The sequence below is a fragment of the Danio rerio genome, chromosome 23, assembly GCF_049306965.1.
Source record: "Danio rerio strain Tuebingen ecotype United States chromosome 23, GRCz12tu, whole genome shotgun sequence".
Classification (NCBI taxonomy): domain Eukaryota; kingdom Metazoa; phylum Chordata; class Actinopteri; order Cypriniformes; family Danionidae; genus Danio; species Danio rerio.
In genome coordinates, this window is record NC_133198.1 from 15,342,929 (window position 1) to 15,365,153 (window position 22,225).

At 37.2% G+C, this 22,225-nt stretch overlaps 2 protein-coding genes across 3 annotated transcripts in view; both read left to right on the plus strand.

The window, feature by feature from the left end:
• The window catches only part of zbtb46 (zinc finger and BTB domain containing 46), a 143,482-nt gene extending 137,457 nt beyond the window's left edge, over positions 1-6,025 (plus strand). For both annotated transcript variants that reach the window (XM_021469915.2, XM_068216876.1), the window contains exon 5: positions 3,099-6,025. In XM_021469915.2, the coding sequence (XP_021325590.1) occupies positions 3,099-3,518 (420 nt within the window). In that variant the 3' untranslated portion in view covers positions 3,519-6,025. The remainder of the gene's footprint in view (positions 1-3,098) is intronic.
• Positions 6,026-11,840: 5,815 nt separating this feature from the next.
• lmod3 (leiomodin 3 (fetal)) lies at positions 11,841-20,361 on the plus strand. Its single transcript, XM_021473591.3, has 4 exons — positions 11,841-12,107; positions 15,300-15,571; positions 15,822-17,333; positions 19,297-20,361. The coding sequence occupies exons 1-4, from the start codon at positions 11,927-11,929 to the stop codon at positions 19,342-19,344; spliced, it is 2,013 nt and encodes a 670-aa protein (XP_021329266.2). The 5' UTR covers positions 11,841-11,926; the 3' UTR covers positions 19,345-20,361.
• The last annotated feature ends 1,864 nt before the right edge of the window (positions 20,362-22,225 follow it).

Sequence of the window (22,225 nt, forward strand, 5' to 3'; positions counted from 1 at the left end):
GATCCGCACCATGATGGATCGCACCCGATATGCTACACCGCCGCATGTTGTCACCGCTTCGTTATAATGTGGTGAAAAAATTCAAAGGTCTGCACAAGAGACTGTACTTGGCTGAAATTCTTTTCTTCGCTGTGAATGCAGCATTGGTTTGCTATGATTTTGGAGACATTTATGCACAGTATATGAACAGTACACATGAATGCGAATCATAAGTGAAAGTAGAACATGGGATAAGCAATGTCAAGGTCTTAGGTTTGATTCCCAAAGAGTTTTTCATAATGATAAAATGCATGCTTTGAATAAAACTGAAACCCCTTTGAGTAAAAGCCAAAACCTAAATAAAGTCCAGATAAATTGTGGCTAATTTTCTACATAATGCAGAAAGTTGCTAGGAAACTAATCTAGGGATCAAAGATAGCCAGTCTTTTCAGATTTAAGTAAGATCGATTTACATTTTTATGTAACTGACTGTTATTCATTTATTCATTTTTCTTCAGCTTAGTCTTTATTTCAGAGATTGCCATAGCGGAATAAACCGACAACTATTCCAGCAGATTTTTACGCAGTGTATGCCCTTCCAGCCACAACCCAGTAGTGTGAAACATCCAAACACACTCAGTAACACACACTTAGACACTATGGCCAATTTAGTTCATCCAATCACCTATAGTGCATACACTTAAGTTAATTATGATTACTTATAAAGGACTTATAAATGACATGTACTGTATACACTCATTGGCCACTTTATCAGGCACGCCTTACTAGTACCGGGTTGGACCCTCTTTTGCCTTCAAAACTGCCTTAATCCTTTGTGGCATAGATTCAACAAGGTACTGGAAATATTCCTCAAAGATTGTGCTTCAATTTGACATGATAGCATCACATAGTTGCTGCAGATTTGTTGGCTGCACATCCATGATGTGAATCTTCCATTCGACCACATCATATAGGTGCTCTATTGGATTGATATCTGGTGACTGTGGAGGCCATTTGAGTACAGTGAACTCGTTGTCATGTTCAAGAAACCAGTTTGCGCTTTATGAAAAGGTGTGTCATCATAAGATGGGTACAGTTTGGTCATAAAGGGATGGACATGGTCACAACAATACTCAGGTAGGCTGTAACACCATGCTCAACTGGTACTAATGGGCCCAAAGTTTGCCAAGAAAATACCACCCACACCATTACACCACCATTAGCAGCCTGAACCGTTGATACAAGGCATAATGGATCCATGCTTTCATGTTGATGTCAAATTCTGACCCTACCAGCAGAAATCGAGACTCATCTGACCAAGCAATTTTTTTACAATCTTGTATTGTTCAATTTTGTTGAGCCTAAGTGAATTGTAGCCTCAGTTTTCTGTTCTTAGCTGATAAGAGTGGTACCCGGTGTGGTCTTCTGCTTCTGTAGCCGATCCACTTCCAATGTTGTGTGTTCAGAGATGCTCTTTTGCATGCCTCGGTTGTGCAACAAGGCATTTGCACCCACAAAACTGCCGCTGGTTGTGCATGAAAATCCCAGTAGATCAGCAGTTTCTGAAATACTCAGACCAGCCCGTCTGGCATCAACAAACATGCCACTTTTAAAGTCCCTTAAATCACCTTTCTTCCCCATTTTGATGCTCGGTTTGAACTGGCGCAGATTGACTTGACCATGTCTACATACCGAGTTGCTGCCATGTCATTTGCTGATTTGGAATTTGCATTAGACAGGTGTACCTAATAAAGTGGCCAGTAAGTATTATTCAAAACTATAAAAAAAAGCCCTTTTATTCTTTTTAAACAAAATTATTTAGTGGCCTGAATACAAACTATTGAAATCAGGCCTTAAATCTATGTGTGAACACTTTGTAACTTAAACAACATTGGCCAGCTTCAGAATCATACATGCAAAGGTGCAAAGTGTTCTTGTACAAAGTAACATCTCCACCTTCTGGCTTGAGATGCATTATACATAAGGCTGGACGATATGGAAAAAAATTATATCACAATATATTACTTAATTTCGGTCGATACTTTATAATTCTAATATTGATATGGACAATATTAAAAAGACTGCCAAGACTATTGAAAAAACTGCCAAGAATGCACACAATAGATGTCTGTACCTACCAATGTCTGCAAACTGAATTTGCAAAGTCTATAATACCTCCAGGCTCTTATAGCTTTTCTTTAAATAAAAAAACAAAACAAAAAAAACATATGTTCTCTTTTTATTTGTATTTAGCCTTTACAAACACGGATGAATGGATGGATGGATGGATGGATGGATGGATGGATGGATGGATGGATGGATGGATGGATGGATGGACAGACGGATGGATGGATGGATGGATGGATGGATGGATGGATGGATGGATGATATAGTTCATGGGGGTTAGCTTGACCAACATGATGCACAGAAACTTTTATCAGTTTTTTTTATTTATTTTTTTTATGCTGAATATTTAACAATCAAAATAATACCAAAATCCACATCGAAAAAAAAAAACTGAAAAATAAAAATAATTATAATAATAAAAAAATCAAAAAGTGTAGCCTACACTAATTTTTGCAATAGAAAAGAGTTGTATGAGTTGATTCATGGTTCTGGTTGCTTTTCATCTTGAATGTCCTTTAAGGGTTTTATCTGTCTATTTATATTTGTGTATACATACCTAATTAAATTTAAAGTTTTAACATAAAATAGTTCTTATATATTTTATGTAGTCTATATAGACTAATATTTTATATAAAACATTTTCATTATTTAACAGAAGCTTTAATTTTACAAGCTCAAAGAAGCACACACTCCTTTAATGTTTCAAACATTAAATAAGCGTCATTTTCACATTTGTGTTCAGCTGCTCAGCAGGCGTTTTACAGTGTGCAGGGCAGATCCTGAGTTCTACTGTAACCTCTGTGTCTGAGTCTGTCTCATCAAACTCGAGAAAGGTTTTTTAAAAGAGAGAAAGAGTGTTTCTACGAGTGGTTTATCAAGCCCACTCACCTTCCTGCATGAGGCACACTTAGAATTATTAATGTTTTTGGGGTGACGTGGGATGAAACTAAGTACTTAAAGAAAGTCTTTTTTTTGTCATTGTCTTCCCACAGGTACACAGTAAGGACAAGAAGTACGTGTGTAAAGTTTGCAGCCGCGTCTTCATGTCAGCCGCCAGCGTGGGCATCAAACATGGCTCTCGTCGGCACGGTGTGTGCGCAGACTGCTCAGGTCGAGGCATGGCTGCTCTGCTGGACCAAAACGGCGAAGACGGCTCGCCAGAAGAAGAACTCTTATATCCCGGGGACCACCGTTTCCCTGATGACACAGCAGACGGAGACGGCGAAGAAGAGATGATGGTGGAAGCAGAGATTATGGGAGAAGGGGAGGAGGAAAACGGGAAATGGCGGGCAGGCTCAGGGATGTCGCAGCGAGACGACAGAGCAATAGACGATGGCAAAGAGGAAAGCGACTCAGCCCTGGAAGGAGACACCAGGGCGGGAAGCGAGAAAGACTTCAGTTGGATCTCCTAGTCCAATGCGTGGATCCACGGTCGACCACCTGTTCCTTTAAGGAGATACGCTTAAGGCGGGGCAATCGGATCTCAGTGTGTTGGAGGAGCCGGATACAAAGAGATCCTTAAGGTGCCTACAGGGCTGCCAAAAGGAGAGACAGTGGAGCGTCTCCTCGCCCCGACTCCATGTGCTTCTGACCCAGGCTTCAGTTTGTCTCCTTTCTTCCTTGAGGACCAAACGGGTTTCTATGTATGTGTTTGCTATTTCTTCAGACAAAAGAGATTGTGTCGTTTCGGGAGATTGTCCAAAAATCAGCGCCATGCTTTTTTAATGGGTCAGACAGAAAAGTGTACGAAAGATGTGCTCTTGCCATACGGCCAGCCGCCACCAGGGGGGCGCTAGCCAATCTTTTGCGCAGCAGTTCACGTCAGAAGACTTGCACCAGTTTGTTTTTGGCACATTGTTGAGAAACTGCAACAGACTTGCACTTTAAACGTTGACTAGATTCCTATCGATTCCCTGTTTCTGTGGTTTACATTTTTATTCCAATTTACATAGATTATGAATATGGTGACCGCACCTACCTTTAAGGATACACAGTATGTCCTTATGACTGTTATATACTGTATGAACATTCGTGCTAGGTTTGCTAATTATAATGTATGCCTTGTAATGTTTTAATGGGTTGCAATTTTCATTCCTGAACATTTATATCAAGGGGAAAAATCATGTAAATAGATACATATATGAGTGAGATTAGTTGATTTAGTGTTTTCGACATAAACGAGGCGGTTTAGGGGGAAGGTGGGTGAACACTATGCAGAAACGAATCTTTCTAGTTCTCAACAATCTTTATTCTCTCTATTATGCGAGAGAAAACTAGTCTTCAGCAATGGCAAAGAAGAGAGACCGGAGGAGAGGAGTAGATTTATGGAAATATTACCCGTGTCCCGCTGTAATATTTCCTCATTATTCGCATTCCATAGTGGACACAGTCAGGGATGGGTTTTATACAGAGGGTTCGCAGCGTGGCTTTGTTTCTTTGAAAATAAAACAAAACAACTGTATGCAAACGTGTGTGTTTTGTAGGTGTGGTGCGTGAGGGGCGGTTTAACATACTCAACGATTTCAGACTCTCTCCTCTCGTCCCTCTTTTTACGTGTTTCCTCGCAGCCTTGCCATTGTACTGTACTGAGTCTGCCTCTGAAATCTTAAAGCCGTGTGATGTGACAGGGAGATATCATGCCTTCCCGCTAAATATTTATTGCTCTAACTTCTGGAAGTTTCAGAAATATGCATCGATTTCTTAATCAACGAACCACAGCTTTCTTTTGTTGTCAGTCCATCATAGATGACGAAACACAAAGACGCTTTGTAACAAGACCAAGAGGACTGATGTGTGCTGTAAAGTGAAATAGCTGTTCATTTATTTGGTCTAAATGCTTATTTATTTGGTTTGTGAGTGCGTGAGTGAGTGTGAAAGATGAACTAGTCTTTTTACACATCATTCTGTTTGACTCTGTGTGTGCGCGTGTGTGTGAGAGAGAGAAGGACCGGGTCCATGAATGTCTTTTTACTCATTGTTTTAACAATCTGTGCCAGAATCTTTGACAATGGGAATAAACGCTTTATTATGCTTTACTTATTATGATTAACAAATTTTAATTATTATGGTTACTGTTGATATTGTTGTAATTCTTATTAATGTTATTATCATTATGATTATTGTTATTGTTATTATTATTATTAAGTGCTGGAGACTAAGCTTTATTATTTGTTTCATTTTGTATTTCCATTCTTGAAAAACAGTGTAAAACTTTCCAATCTTGCCTTTCTATGGACAGCAAGCCATGTGGCTTTCAGAAGTAATTATATTGTGCCAGTTCCATGCATTTCTGAGTGATTTTTTTTTTCTTTTCCCTTATTATTACTGTTTTATTTTGGAAGGATGAACCTTCTGAGAGCTTAACTTACTAAGTGTTGACAGACAGGTATATTCAGCACACGCTTCTATATTACTAACGTACACTAAGTAATGAATATTATACCAAAAAATAATAATCTGGTATACGTTGTATACTTTTTAGTGCTTTTGTTTTCCATTTGGTGTACAGGTGCAAAGCTTTGATCAATTGGTGATTTGCTTGGTTGATTTGAGTTTTCTTTCCCCACTACATTTGAGAAAGCACAGATTTATGGTGTTATGTTATAAAGGGCCACTTGAAAGCACATTGAGAATCGCAGCTTTAATTCTGTTGCCCTTGGAAACATACTCAATGGATGTGCTCTACTGTATGCCATCGTCCTGCATCTGAAGGCCAGCACATGGTCATGTGGAAGTGTGTGTGCTTGACAATGAGAGATTGTACAAGCTTTAGACCTCAAATGTAACTGGTCCGAGTGCCAGGCACTATTGCTATCCAAATTCCTTCAAACAATTGGACGTTTAGCCTTTTCTTCTTTGTTTAATTTATTGTGTTCTTCGCCTTTAATTGAAATAAAATCTGTTGGAATTTAAAAGGAAAGAGCATCACGTCGTTTGAATTCATCACCCGTTCTCATGCGAGTAAATGTGGGTTAAGAATAGGCTGTTATTGAATGCACTCAGACGTCCCAGTGATTCACAATCAGGCCACTTCTATGGGTTAATAAATACTACTGCAGAAATGTGCCACTAAACACTTGACCTAAAAGTATGCTCTATGTGGCCCAGTTTGTTGATTTTTTTTTCACCTTAAAACGCCTCAAATATACAGTTGAAGTCAGAATTATTAGCCCCCTCTAAATTATTAGCCCCTGTTTGTTTTTCCCCGATTTCTGTTTAACGGAGAGCAGATTTTTTTCAACATTTTATAATAGTTTTAACAACTCATTCCTAATAACTGATTTATTTTATCTTTGCCATAATGACAGTAAATAATATTTTACTAGATATTTTTCACTTAACTAGGTTAACTAGGCAGGTTAGGGTAATTAGACGTTATTGTATGATGATGGTTTGTTCTGTAGACAATTAATATATATATATATATATATATATATATATATATATATATATATATATATATATATATATATATATATATATATATATATATATATATATATAGCTTGAAGGGGCTAATAATTTTGACCTTAAAATGTTTTTTATAAAATTTAAAACAGCTTTTATTCTAGCCAAAATAAAATAAATAAGACTTTCACCAGAAGAAAAAATATTATCAGACATAATGTGAACATTTCCTTGCTCTGTTAAACATCATTTGGGAAATATTTAAAAAAAGAAAAAAAAATTAAAATGGGGCTAATAATTTTGACTTCGACTGTAAATTTGTGGATTTTTTTCTGGCTCTGTTTACTACTTTGAACAGTAGTCTTTATCTGCTAAACGGCTACAGGCTTATTTCAACAATGTAGATGTATTACAAATACAATAGTGTTCTGTAAATAGTGTTGTTGGGACGAAAAAGGAAATTATGACAATCCCCAATGCATTTAAATCATTACAAAATATTACATGACAGATATTTTTCCTGGGAATATCAATATTAATTTTCTGATTAATGTTTATTAAACTGAATATATCAGTTTAAGATATTCATGGACAGAATTAAACATTTTAAGCAGATTTGTTCCTTTTATTATTCATTCATTCATTCATTCATTTTATTTTCGGCTTAGTCCCTTTATTATTCCAGGGTCGCCACAGCAGAATGAACCACCAACTTATCCAGCATGGTTTTACCCAGCGCATGCCCTTCAAGCTACAACCCATCTCTGGGAAACATCCATATTTAGCCTACCCAATTCACATGTACAACATGTCTTTGGACTGTGGGGGAAACCTGAGCACCTGCAGGAAACCCACGCGAACATAGGGAGAACATGCAAACTCCACACAGAAACGCCAACTGACCCAGCCGAGGCTTAAACCAGCGACCTTCTTGCTGTGAGGCGACAGCACTACCTACTGCGCCACTGTGTCACCTCCGTTTATTATTATTATTATAGCTACCCTTCAGAACATTTAAAGTTTCTTGGTTAATCTAAAAATAATTTGTTTCTAGATTTAAGTCTACTTTAACAACATTGTAAACTTGTTATTATTAAGTACTGTTGTTAATTAGATACTGATTCTAAGTCAGTGGATATTTCATATAATTAAAATAAACTGTTTAAACCAAAGGACTAAGCAAAAAAGTAAATTAATGAATGAATGTATGTTTAAACCATAGGTCTCAAACTCGATTCCTAGACAGCCACAGCTTTGTACAGTTTTGCTCCAATCCTAATCAAACACTGCTGATCCAGCTAATCCAGGAGTTCAAAACTACTATAAACCATTAAGCAGGTGTGAGTTGGAGGTGGTTAGAGCTAAACTATTCAGAGCTCTGGCCCTCCAGGAATTGAGTCTCAGAACTTTAACCTATTAACTGCCCAACCAAGAAAAAATGTGGATTGCATTTCTTAACTCCTAATGTCCTTAGTTAACACACTCAATGCATTTTTTCAACACATCCCATCATTTCTAAAATATATCAACCTCTACCAAATTACCAAAATGTATACTGGAATTAATACATATACTATGAAAAATCTGAAAATATTTTATTCAAAATAAACATTTTTGAATACTAAATCATTTTCATTTTTTGAAGTATGCCATAAAATATTTCAGATTCTCATTTAATATGTTTGTTTTTTTTTTAACAATAAAACCAAAATCAAGTGTACCAGTGCAACAGGATTATGTTTGTTAGAATTTTCCAATGCTGTGGGTGTAAACCATTGTTTAAAACAGTCATTCTTTAAATTACTTTTACAGTCATTACTTAAAACAGTAAAAACATGGTCAACTGTTTGGTGGAACAGCAGTCAAAGGGTTGAACACTTAAGTAAAAAAAGAATTTGATTGCCATTTCTATGATTGCTAAGAAAAGTGTGGCATCACCTTACAAGTCAACTTTATTTATATAGTGCTTTATACACATTATAGTATAAATGATCAAATAAATGATAAAATACACAGGGAACAACACTTTAGTTTATATTGCCAATGATAAATGTTGTAAAGGTCATTTTAAAAATACACTGACAAAGCAATCCAAATAAAATGTGCTCAATGAAATAATAAAAAAAAATTAAATGCTATGAATAAGATTAACCACACAATATTTAGTTAATTCAAAGTGGGATTTAAAAAATACTGATTCGATTAAAAAACGAAAAGGTATCTCATCACAAACTTAAAAGTCTGCTTGGGGCATTTACATGAGCCATTTTTAACTAAAAATAGAAAATTTTTATGCTTTTGTCCATTTGGTTACAGCAATGATAAATTATAGCATAAAACAAACCTTTGACAGGTTTCGAAGTGCAAATTTGTCTCTGGGTAAACTATAAAGCCAATGTTGACGTAACATGTTCAGTCTACTGGTATAGGCAAGTTGTTGACATCCAAAACATCATTGCAAGGACTGTGTTTGTGCTGCTTAAAATGCCAAGTCACATTTTCTTTCTTTATGACATTGTTTTGGTGTACCCTTAGGGCCTGTTCACACCAAGACACAATAACTAGAGAAATACAATAAAGATAGAGTTCTTAAAACCCTTCTGAATGTGAAACAATAGACGAGTTCTGTCCTTAGCTGATGTAGAAAAAATATATTGTTGGGATCACTTTCAAAACAATTTTTTTCTCAGCTAATCAATGTGAAAACACTGACAGCCAAATAGATTTACAGTGAAAAGTACTTTTTGTTAACCCCTCTTTTCAAAGATTATTTAAAGATAATGACTGTCTAGAAAAAAAATGGTTATACCATAGGAAAGAATGATAAAAATACATGATGAAAGAAAGAAAAATGAAAAGTTGTTCCAACTGGGCTAACAAGCTTACACAAAAAGTACCTCAGATATCCAGTGATGGTAACTTTGTGCTGACTCCTTTGAAAATGCTGGGACAACTCTTTTTTTTATTTCACAACAATGATTATTGATTGCTGACTTTGTTTGATCAGATTATTTTATATATATATAAAAATTCACTGGTCAGAAGCGCTAATGACATTTGAGGACACCTGCTGGTTACAAGGAGGCAATGACAAGTAAAAAGCATAAACTCAAAATAAACAATTTTATCCAACCCAGCCTCATTCTGATTGCGTACCCCTATATACATTTCTGGAGAGTGCCAAATACGTCCCAGGAGCTATGTTTGCAGTTTTTGTGAATCCACCAGAGGCCGCTGTGTATGCTTTATCAGATCTCAAACTTCTCTCACGAGTGCCGTTCACTCCTGCTTATCTCGCGTAAATCCACCAGAGGCCGCTGTTGACTGACTTACCGACTAACCGACCAATTCCCCCCATTGTTTCTCAATTCCAAGAACGCTGAGAATGGACTTGCGCTCTTGTTAAGACCGGTCTTGCCAAGTTAACTTGGAAGAACGAATTTGGGAGACCACGAGAACAGAGAATGTGTCCTGTGAGAAATGAGATGCTGGTTCTTCTCTGGTCTGTCCTGATGGTCACATGACCTTCACACACTTTTAATGGAAAATTATTTAAACATTACAGCATTCATACAATGAGTTATTATTTTCCACCTTTTCACAATATATACTATGCATAAAAACCCTACAAATGTACATTGCACAATATAAATAAAACAAATTTTATGTCCTCCATTCTTTCGGTCTTGAGTTTTGGAACTAAACTTTGGCAATTGATGATGGCGTGGACACAAGATCGTTCAAGACCACATATTGAGAAACAGCCACAGTGTTTTAAAACCCAACCAACAGTGTTTTCAAAAGCAATCCAGAAAAAGAAAAGCCCTCACAGCAGCCTGATTTTTAACACGTTTTCAGATTTTTCTGCTTTCTCACCCTATTATTTACTTGTTTGTTTTATTTTTTTGTCTTACCTGCTTTCTGGAACCATACTTCGCCAGACTCAAACCCTGTCATCACAGTCAACTTCGCTCTGCATCTCAAATCCTCCAACATACGTATTTGAACATTGGTAACAGCTAAAAGCCATTCATACAGAGGTAATCGGTCAGCTGGTAGCACGAAAAGGAATGGCTTCATACCATCCCGTAGCGTTCATTTTAAAGAGGTTCCGCTGGCTAAATAATTTGCGATCGCCAGAAATGTATATAGGGAGACGTTTTCCGAATGAGCCTATATTGATTTTATCATTCGTCAGAGTGAATGAAGATATATTTATATTCATATTTATGGTTACTGTTCTAGGTGTGAACATACTTAAGACCTTGTTGATCTTTGTGCTACTAACACTACCATATTAATAGTTTACATTTTCTAAATGACAACTACAATGTAAAAAAAGAAGCCACACACAATTAAGTTCCACAGAATTCTTTCATGTAGTCCCAACACAAATTGATTAAGTTAACTTAAAGAATTTAAGTAACAAATTGGTTGTACTAAAAATAAAAATCACAAGAAATATAAGCAACATTTTTTTTTTGAGTGTACAAAATAATTTGCAATTAGTAATACTATAATGGGGTTGTTAATTCTACATTTTAAATATTATAACTGAATACTGTGAAATGGTTTCATGACAGGTTGGTTGGCCTTTTGTCTAAAGGTTATCATTAAAACAAAAAACAAAAAAATTCAAGCAGAGAAATTGGTCAAAAAATCTTAATGTGCAAGTTAAAGGGTTATGGTGAATGACAACCCACACTTATTTTTGATTCTGATTTTCAAACTCTATCCATATTTTTCCTTGACAGCACTAATGTTTGTGCAGTCTTTCCATCCTACATCAGCCTGCTTTTCCTGACTACCCAGCTTCCTCTCCTGTAGTGTTCAACATCAGACAGGTTTTATTTTTGTCTTCATAGAACTGTGGAGGATTAAGGGTCAGAGTGGTTTCAAATCACTATATATTTCTAGCGCTGACAGCACGCAGCATTTGAACACGTGGAACAAGTCTGAATTACTGGCCATGTAACCAACCAGCTGGGGTTTACAGCGAGCGTCCTCTTTTCTTGTGGTCACCCTGTTATTCCAGTTAGATAAAATGTTTGTAGCCAAAGTCTTTGGGGTCTGAACTGCCGGGGCCACTTGACTGGCATGTCCACCTGCTGCTGTTTTTCTCTATCAAGCTCTCTCTCTCTCTCTCTCTCTCTCTCTCTCTCTCTCTCTCTCTCTCTCGAGTCCGTCATGTTGAAATATGGGGGACGGACCAGCTGACTCAAGCTGCTGAAAAAAGTCTATGCCCGTATGTCCCCACTTGTTCCATAAATACCATCCCCTCAGTTGAATGGAGGTTATTTTAGATCGTACATGTGGCGTAAGGCCTTGAGTCCTCCTGCTTGTCTGGAACTAAGTGACACCACACTTTAGAGGCAGTGGCTGTAACTGAGTTCTTGAAAACACAGAAGTGGACATGTCTGAGCGCACTGAACAGGAATCATACACAGACAAAATCGATGAGGATGAGATTCTGGCAGGCCTCTCGGCGGAGGAGCTCAAACAGCTCCAAAGTGAGATGGACGACATCGCTCCTGACGAGAGAGTGCCGGTGGGATTGAGACAGAAAGACGCTTCTCATGAGATGACAGTCCGAGGTATTGCGTTCAGTTGCTTTTGTTGTTAATATAACTGTTTGTTGCCATTAATCCCGAGAACATAGACAATCTTTGTGAAAAGCTCTGAGGTACTGCAAGGAATTGAGTTTAACACTCAGCCTACTCCATCTCTAGCAAGCTCCCAGCAGACCAGTAAAACTGGTGGTCATAACAAACTCTTATTTTAGGAAAAGAAACTGTTAAATATAATTAAGCACACTTGCAGACATGTTGTACTGAACATATCCAATGCCCTGGCATTAAGTAAAACATTATTTCTTGCTGTAAAATTGTTTAATAGGTGAAATTTTGTCCAGTTTTTCTTTTAAATATCAGTCAGTGTTCAGGAAACCTGCTCTGGTGATTAATTGTGTATCTTTTAGTTTAAACAAACACTCCACCTTTTTTGGAAATAGGCTCAAATCACCTAGAGTTAAATAAAAATAAATAAACAGTTTTTTGTTTTTGTTTTATCTATTCAGCAAATCTCCAGGTCTGGCGGGAGCACTATTAGTTTAGCTTAGCACAGGGATGTCCAAACTCTGTCCTGAAGGGTTGGTGTCCTGCAAATTTTTACACTGGAATTTTCTCCCTGTAAACTTCCATTCATATGCACACGAATGTGTCAGACCGGAAACACTCGTGCAGTTTGCTCGTTTTGCAAAGTAGAGGTCTGCATTCCCGCAGCTGTACCACGGGAGCCTCGGGACTTGACCAGATTTCTTGCCTCGCGGGAATTAATTTTTGAATAAAGCGCAAGAGCGGTCAGTAACTGGTGTAATTTTAACAGGAGCAGGCAGTCTAACAATATCGCTCCCGACTCCAGAGTGAGCGAGCACGCGCATGTATGTGTGTGAATGAGAGAGCATGATGCTGTGTGTCACTTGTTTGTTGCTGTCTATGTGTGTGTATGTGTGTGAATGAGAGAGAGCGTAATGCTGTGTGTCGCTTGCTTGGTGCTGTTTGTCTATGTGTGTGTGTTTATACTTGACAGCTTGTTATAGGCTGTCTGGACTCATGTAGCTGGTCCCGTTGTAAGCGGGAATGTTTGCGGCAGGTAGAAAACAGGGTGTGTCGGACAGCGGGACAACAAATGACAAATATAAGCGGGAGCGGTCGGGTTCGGACTAAAACCTGCCGCGAGCAGGATTAAAAATTTAGTCCAGCACAGATCTCTATTGCAAAGTTCAAGCTTGGTTCAACAGATGATCAAAACATGACCTATCTAGACAGAAATTTTAAATATGGACCTATCGCTTGCTTTTTAAAATATCTAATCATTTTAGCGATCTTGTGTCCTCGTGTAACGTCATCATCAACTGCTAAAGTTCAGCTCCAATACTCAAGACCGCAAAAACAGAGGACACGTGAAACTTTTCGGATGTGTTCTTGATAGAGGATGCACTGATGCAGTCTTGAGCAGCAAACTTGCTCTAGAAGTCCCAGAAGTCCTTGCGACTTCAGGTGAAAAGTGCTGCATTTTATATAGATTTATTATTAAAGTTCAAAGACATAACTTATTTATCTCAGGAGTTTCCCTAAATTAAACTATGAAAGTAAACATTACCATGAAAATCTTAATAAAGGCTTAAACACAATAAAGAATGTTTATTTGCGGAAATTCATATTTAAATCTGTTTTATTTATATTGTGCAACTTATCTTTGTAAACTCTTTATGCACAGAATATATTGTGAAAAGGGGAAATACAATGAATGCTGTAATATTTAAATAATTTTTGGTTAAAGATGCGAGAGGGTCATATGACTATTAGGAAGAACCAGGGAAGAATGCAACATTTCATTTTTCATAGAACGTTCTCTGTCCTCGTGGTCTCCCGAGTTTGTTCTTCTGAGGTGACCTAGCAAGACAATCAGTTCTCTGCATTCTTAGAATTGAGAGACAGCCAATGTTTTAGAAAGCCTAGTAAGAGCTTAATTAGCTAGCCCAGGTGTGTCTGATTAGGGTTGGAACTAAACTTTGCAGGACACCAGCCCTCCAGGACCAAGTTTGGGCAAACCTGGCTTTGCAAAAGTTATTGAATCAGATTAGACCATTAGCATCTCACTCAAAAAATAAAGTTTTGATAAATGTCCTCTTTAAAGCTTGACAGACACACGGTGCAAATTTTCGAAATTTTCGGTGCAAAGGCTAGGAATTATACTCTCATTCCAGCTAATTATCAAAGAACTTTACTGTCGTACCATGTCTTAAATAGTGGTGTAAAGTAACAAATTACAAATTCTCAAATTTCTGTATACAATTAGTTTTTTTCAGAATTTTTTATTTACTAATAGTTTTTAAAATGTGCTTTGTGGTAATGAAAATTGGCTTGACATCAGAACCCAACATCAGGCAGACGACGTCAATGTCCAACCTAAAAGCAACCAAAAGAATCAATGTCTAATGATTTTACAGCTTGACGTTGTGTGGATGTTACTACTATGACGTCTATCAAACGTTGGATTTTGGTTGACCTGACGAATAAATGTCAATATCTGACATCAATATTACTTTGGTTTAACATTTTGGCTCAATGGTGGATTTTGGTCACTTGCTAGCACAACCTAAAATCAACTAAATATCAACTTCATTTGATGTTGTTATTGGACATCAAAATATCATTGTACTTAGACACTGGCCAGACACTGAATTTTATTTGGTCACCTGACATCACAAACTAAATCTAACTTAATATTAAAGTCTTATAATGCTGTGTGCCTGCTGGGCAATGACTAAATGCACTACAGAATGTTACGTTTAAACACATTCACAAATTACATGTAAATGCATCAGCTTTTTACAGAGTAATACTCACTAATCAATACTCTTGAATACTTTTGAAAGGTCTACTTTTTACGCCTACTTTGAGTAATATTTACAAAAGATACTTTTACTCTACTTGCACAACATTTTCAGGCAAGTAATGGAACTTTTACCCAAGTGTGATTTTTCAGTACTCTTTCCACCACTGGTCTTAATAAAAAATGTAACTTAAGAAGAGTCAAGCTTTAAATAGGTAAATTATTAAAACACTTTTCAGCAAGATGCTAACTGTCTAAACCAATTCAGTGATTAGCTAAGCTAAAAGTACTCATGCCCGACCCAGAGATCAAATATAAAAAATGGTGAAAATTCAAAAAGTGGAGTGTTCCTTTACCAACTGTTATACAGTGGATATGTTTAATTTCAGATTGCACTGAGCCTGAATCAGAAGAGGAGATAGATGAGGATGAAATTCTGGCAGGCCTCTCAGCAGAGGAGCTCAAGCAGCTCCAGAGCGAGATGGAAGAAATTGCTCCTGACGAGAGAGTGCCGGTGGGAATGAGACAGAGAGACCAAACTGACAAACCACCCACTGGATCATTTGATCACAGATCGCTGGTGGAATATCTGTACTGGGAGAAAGAGTCCAAACGCATGCTGGAGGAAGAGAGGGTTCCCACAACTCTATTACCCAGTCAGGTAAGGCTAGTTATTGTCTGCATTCTTTACAGTTTATAACTTTACTATTTATAACTGATGCAACTAGGAGACCAATTATACAACAACAACAAATGCCTTGAAACAGCATCTGCACTGTCACGCAGCGTTTCAGACAGGACATTCTATTTTTAGCCTTTGAGCAAGTTACTCAAGATTCATATTTTGTAGTCATTAATAGTTGTTCAAAACTTCAGATTTAACCTTTGTATCTATTTGTCATCATCAAAAGAAAACAAATGAGGAGCATGAAGCAAAAAATGAAGACAAAGTTGAAGAGCTGGAACTTGTCTATGAGGAGATTGTGGAGGAGGTTGAAGGGGGACAGGGAGATGCTGTTGTTGATGAAGTGATTGAAGAAGTGATAATGGAAGTTGAGGAAGAGGACAAAGTATGTGACAAGCCTGTCAAAACAGATCTTGATGCTACCGACCCCACAGTGACCTCAGAAGATGGTTTACAGCGCCCTTCAGAGTCTGCAGATGCAAATGTTGAAGCTAAGACTGACCAATCAGGACTTGACACAGAAACTAAAGTAAATGAGGAGAAGAAAGAAGATTCCACTGAACCTGCTCCCTCATCATATGAAAATTGGGTTCCAGAGAAAGAAGAAAGGGTCATATCCAAGCTAAAGATCCCAAAACTTGCTCTAGGTGGCAACACTTTTGTTAAAAAGACTGCAAGGCCTTCTGGGAATGAAACTAATTTGGAGTCCACTCTGGATAAAATTCGCAACAACAATCCCTCTGTCACAGACGTCAATCTAAACAATATTGAAAACATTCCAAAAGAAATGCTCCTTGATTACGTCAACTCCCTGAAGAAGAACCGACATGTTAAGACCTTTAGCATTGCAAACACTGGCGCAGATGAAAATGTAGCATTCACTCTTGCTAACATGCTTAAAGAGAACAGGAGTATCACCACACTAAATATCGAATCCAATTTCATCACAGGAAAAGGAATTGTGGCAATAATACGTTGCCTGCAGTTCAACGAGACATTAACTGAGCTTCGCTTCCACAATCAAAGGCACATGCTAGGACACCATGCAGAAATGGAGGTATCTCGTCTCCTTAAGGCTAACAACACTCTTCTGAAGATGGGTTACCATTTTGAACTCCCTGGGCCCAGAATGGTGGTCACCAATCTCCTCACTAGGAACTTGGATCGTCAACGGCAACAGAGAATGGAGGAGCAGAAGCTCCAGCAAATGAAAGAGCAGAGGAAGGTCATGGAGATGTACGAAGACTCTCTAAACTTGCCCCCTGGCATGTTGGAAATGTTGGGAGGCTACATACCATTGTCCCTCTTGCAGAATTGTCAAAATGGGGCTGAGGATATCCCTGAAGATTCTCCTGAACCTTCACCACAACCAAGTCCACCTCACCAGCTGTGCAAAACCCAACATCTTGCCCCACAACAGCATCCTCCAAATTTAAGTACAGGAAACCTCTTCGAAGAAGTACAGCTGAAAAAGACTCCAAAACGAAGAGATCCACTTCTGGAATGGAACCAATGTGATGAGAGGAAAGATGGAAGACCCAATGTTCATCTAAGGAGCGTTCCTAAAAAAAGGAGCATAGCAAGAGAAGGACCTGTGGATGAAAGAGCAAACCTAAAAGACATGATTAAGACGTTAAAGCCAGTTCCGCGTAGGCGAGAGCCACCAAAGGTGGACTTAACACCCCGGGATCACCTGCTCAGTGAGATTCGACAGAGCAATGTGGCCTATCTCAAAGCAGTAAGTGCTGTTTATGTCTCTCAAATTACAGTAACTGTGTGCATGACATAAGCTTGAGTGAGCCACATTGTCAAGTAGGTACAATGAGGAACAATGTTCTTAAACATTTAACAATGCAGGTCCTATGTGGCACTCTATCACTGGTTTTGCTTTAGGGTACTGGTTTTGTTTCAATAATTTGTAGATATTTTCAAGATATTTTTATCCTACATAACTAGCTTGTATGAACAGACAGAATAATTTATGCAAAAAGACTGATTATGTGGCACAAACTAACATCAACAAAACATAAGAGATGCATTTCTTCCTCTTAACAGTTGCTGTACATTCTTGTCAAGCTAAGAATGTTACTTTGCATTTAGCATACTTTTTCTCAGCTGTCTGTGATGCTAGCAGAACAGACCTGAAAAAAAAAACACCTTTTTAGACCATTAACCACTAGTTAAGAGTTGACAGCCCTGCTTAGATTAAGCAGTGTGCATGGAGTTTGTGAGTCGGTCCATTAAAATTCTGCACCTGCCCCCAATGAATTTGAGTGATGATTTGAATAAATTTATTTTTGTTGTTTTAGTATAATAACACAACACAGAGAGTCTGTTTTGTATAAACTGTTAATTACTGTTAGTAATTATGTATATTTATACTGAAACATTATCACCCGTCTACTGTAACAAAACATTACCAAAAAAATTCTTTACTTTCACAGAGCTATTTCTAAATGAGTTAATTAAATTCATATTTAAAGGTGAAAATGTGTGAATATTCCAAATATGTGATGACCCTCTACAACTCAAACCCTCAACAACCTCAATTTTTGTAATAGTATTTAAAGGGCCATGAAACCCCCCTGTCTCAGCAGTGTTTTCACACCTCTAGTTAAAAAAAAAAAAAAGTCAGGAAAGAGGGTAAGTCCAGCTTTGTTTAGGTGGGAGTGCCGAGTGGCCAAAGAGGGAAGGGTTTGCATGAAAAGGAGAGTTTCAGTACAAGCAGGCGCTGATTTTCACACAGGCAAAACAAACACAATTGCAGGGGGAAACAGCTACAGTGAATCTTTCAGCCCGTAATATTGAAGTTATATTAACTTACTGTAAATTTAGTAACTAATTCATTTTGACTAAGGTATGCCTTTAAAACCTGATAGAGTACTGCTAAAGATACTAACTTTGCCATCTAAATAAACAAACAAAGAACACTGATAACACACTTACCAAATCCGTAGAGACAGGACAATCAACACAAACTTTTTAAAAAGAAGACGAGTGGTAAACCAAGTTTTCACCATTTCCAGATGCAAAAAGCTCTTGGGTAAAAAATTTTCCTTACAAACTTATTTGTGTCACATGTTAGCAGACCACTGTAATCCCCACATGTGAGTCCAGCTGCGATCTCATAGCAGGGAAATGAATACAAAAGCTTTGTTGAGGCACATTTATAAACGCTACACTGACAACCCATGTCTCCAAACAATTCTTCTTCCACTTGTTTTCCACTTGTGGCGTCTCTTTGCCGTCTAAACATTATAAAAAGTAAAAACAGTCTTCAAAGCTATAATGCATATTAATGAAGTTGCACGTCATACACAATAGAGCGTGCTGATTGGTTTGAACCAAGTCTTTCTCTTGAATTAATGATGAAAACTCAAAGATGTCACATTTTACATGCCGGTACAGACATCCACAATGGACACACTGGAATTTACACAATTGCTGTGACATAGCTTCTAAATATATTTTCAAACCGGAAGAATGAATTAGCTTGAAACAACCAATTTTTAGTAAATGTGTTTTGGTGTTCCATAACTCTTTAAAAAAGGTACTATCTAGTTTTGAATCACTAACCTAAACTATTAAACTCATCCCACATATTGTGCAAATGACTTCTATTGTCTGGTTGCCTAGAATTGATGTTTCCTTTCATAAGTAATCAGATTTATAATTTTTTTATTTATGTTTCCCACCCACAGGTACCTCTTCCTAAAATCCTGGAGTCACAGGAAACTAGTCTCTTTTGAGACACACACATAACTTCAAATAGATTGCACAGTGGGACAGGGCCAACGTCAGACAGACCATGGAGAGAATGCGGCTCATGTGGCCAAACAATTCCATGGTGCTCCTCAACTAATGGAGAGAGAAGAGTGTACTTGTATCATTTGACCCAGGGGGTTGGGAATGGAGAGGTAGCTGGTTAGGCTTGCTTGAAAGAGTGAACAGTTACATAAGAAGATGACACAACTTGATGGGCACTTTGAGGGGGTGAATATCTGAACTGCAAAATTCAGTCAAACATAGATCCAATTCCAATTCTATTTCTGTACCCCTAGCCCTTGCTAATTTTTTTACCCCTTGGTTTCGAATATGGTACTGAAAAAAATCTCTGTTTGAAGGAGTACTTAGCCCTTCCCCTTAGCCCCTTTCACCTGATGCTGCGTTTACACCAGACGTGGAAGAAGTCACCAGGTCACCAGACAGACAGAAGCATTGCCCAAGATGTGAATTCACGTCTATTGTGAAGGGGATTTGACGTGCGAATGAAGCACGTAAACTCAAAATGGTAACGCGTCTATTTACACGCAAATAGTGTGATTTATCCACGCGTTCCGCATCTGGTGTGAACACAGAATAAGGAGAATTGGGCTAAGTTGAAGGGCTTAGGGGTAGAATTGGGATCGGGCCAAAGGGTAAGCATTTTAACCATTTATTTGCACAATAACTGTGTTTTGGGGGTCTGAGAACTTTTAGGGCAAAAAAAAAGTTAATTTTGTTGTTGTTTTTTTATCGCCCTTTAGCAAGTTTTTTTAATGCCATTTTTGTCTCTGTGTTCACGATGAAAGAACAATTTGTGAAAATGTTGAAGTCATATAAACGTATGAGTGACTAAAAAAACTGCAATTGACTACTGGACCATGTGTGCAGGTGGGTAAAGTCATTACCGGGAAGTAGCGGTTGGCTTGTAGTGTGAGGGCTGGTGGGTACAGTGATACAAATCAATAATTGTGTAACATAAAAAATAAAAAATTCATTATATCTATATGTTTTGTTATTTGTATTTAATTTTTACCATTTTTTTATTTATTTTGATCCACATCACATGTCAGGTCATGTTTTATTTTCCAGGGCATTTCAACAAATTTAAAGCCTGTTGTGCACAATACTGGATTTTTGTCATCCAGCTAAATAGCAGTAATACTCTGTAGTACGTTATCGTTAGCGAGATTTTATTCACATTTATTGATTGCCAATATTTCATAAATGTATAGAATGATGTTTTTCTTTTTTTCTGTGAAAAAAGAAGGATAGCATTTAGTAATAAAGGATTAAAAATCAGTTGTAGAGTTGAAATTTTTAAATTTGTTTTTTTTTTATTGTTGTTATTATAATGGACATTGGGTTTGAGAGGTAAAATGGATAGTTCACCCTAAATCACTATTTGATGAGTTTCTTTTTCTTCTGTTGAACACACAAGAAGTGGAATTCAATTGTTACAGGATTCCAGCTTTCTACAAAATGTCTTATTTTGTGTTCAACAGAAAAAAAAAACATAAATGTTTGAAACAAAAGTTGAATAAATGATGACATTTTTAACAGTGAACATTTGTTTTTGAATGTCCATCCATTACAACGTACAGTAAGTTCAAATTATGTGCAATATATAAAACAAAAACTATTCAAGTTTGTAACCTTTAAGTTAAAAAACTTCAAGAAAACAGTGACTTCTGTAAAATTTTATTTTAATTTCCTGCTGGTATATTGTTTTTGAAGTACAGATGTTAAATCAATTAAAATCAATTATTAATCAATTAAAGTTTATTAAATTTTGTGGAACTCATTTATGGAAGCTTCAAGCACAGTGAAAATGTACTTTTACATTTTTCTGAAAGTTGGAACATAATTCAGGTCTGAAGACGCTAATAGTTGTATTACAACATAAAATGAGTTGAAAATGTTTGCTCATTCTTGACATCAGTCATTCAACCAGTAGGGAAAGGCCACATTTGAAGTTCTGCATGCAGGCTGACAGTAAAGGATGAGGTATTTCTTAATCTGAGTTTAATCTTTGTTTCAATCGGCCATTAAAAAAAATTTCTAATAGTTTGAGGTTCCTTCATAGGGCTGGGTGATTTGGCCTAAAATCAAAATCTCAATTAATTGAACATTTTAACTCCATTCGATTAATGAACCATTATTTATTTTATTTATTTATTTATCTTCATAGCTTACTAAAACGTTTTGGACATTAAATATGCTCACATAAGTGAGAGATTTTTGAATGAATGGTGCATTACTTGATTTGAAAATAATTGAAAGAAACACACTATACTATCTATGATTATTTATTGAACAACAACGTTGAACAACTGAAGTTAAAACAAACATTGCCTAAAACCAAAAGGCACTTTTTTTCTAATAAAATAAAGTGTAAATATATAGCTGGCACTTTTGGAAACAAAATTAATTATTTTCAGTGTTTTTCATATTAAAAGTATTGTATATGCTGAAAATAACATTATAAACAATGTATTTCTTGCATCTTCTGTTAGCGAATGTTTTAATTTAAAAAATAATTGTAATGTAATGGGAAGTATGCTGGCTGCATGGTGGCGCAGTGGGTAGCACGTTCGCCTCACAGCAAAAAGGTCGATGATTCAAGCCTGGGCTGCGTCAGTTGGCGTTTCTTTGCAGAGTTTGCATGTTCTCCCCATTTTTGGGTTTCCTCTGGGTGCTCCGGTTTCCCCCACAATCCAAAGGGGTAGTCTAAATTGTCTGTAGTGTATGTGTGTGAGTAAGTGAGTGTGTAGGGGGGATTCCCAGTGATGGGTTGCGGCTGGAAGGGCATACGCTGTGTAAAACATATGCAGGATAAGTTGACATTTCATTCCGCTGTGGCGACCC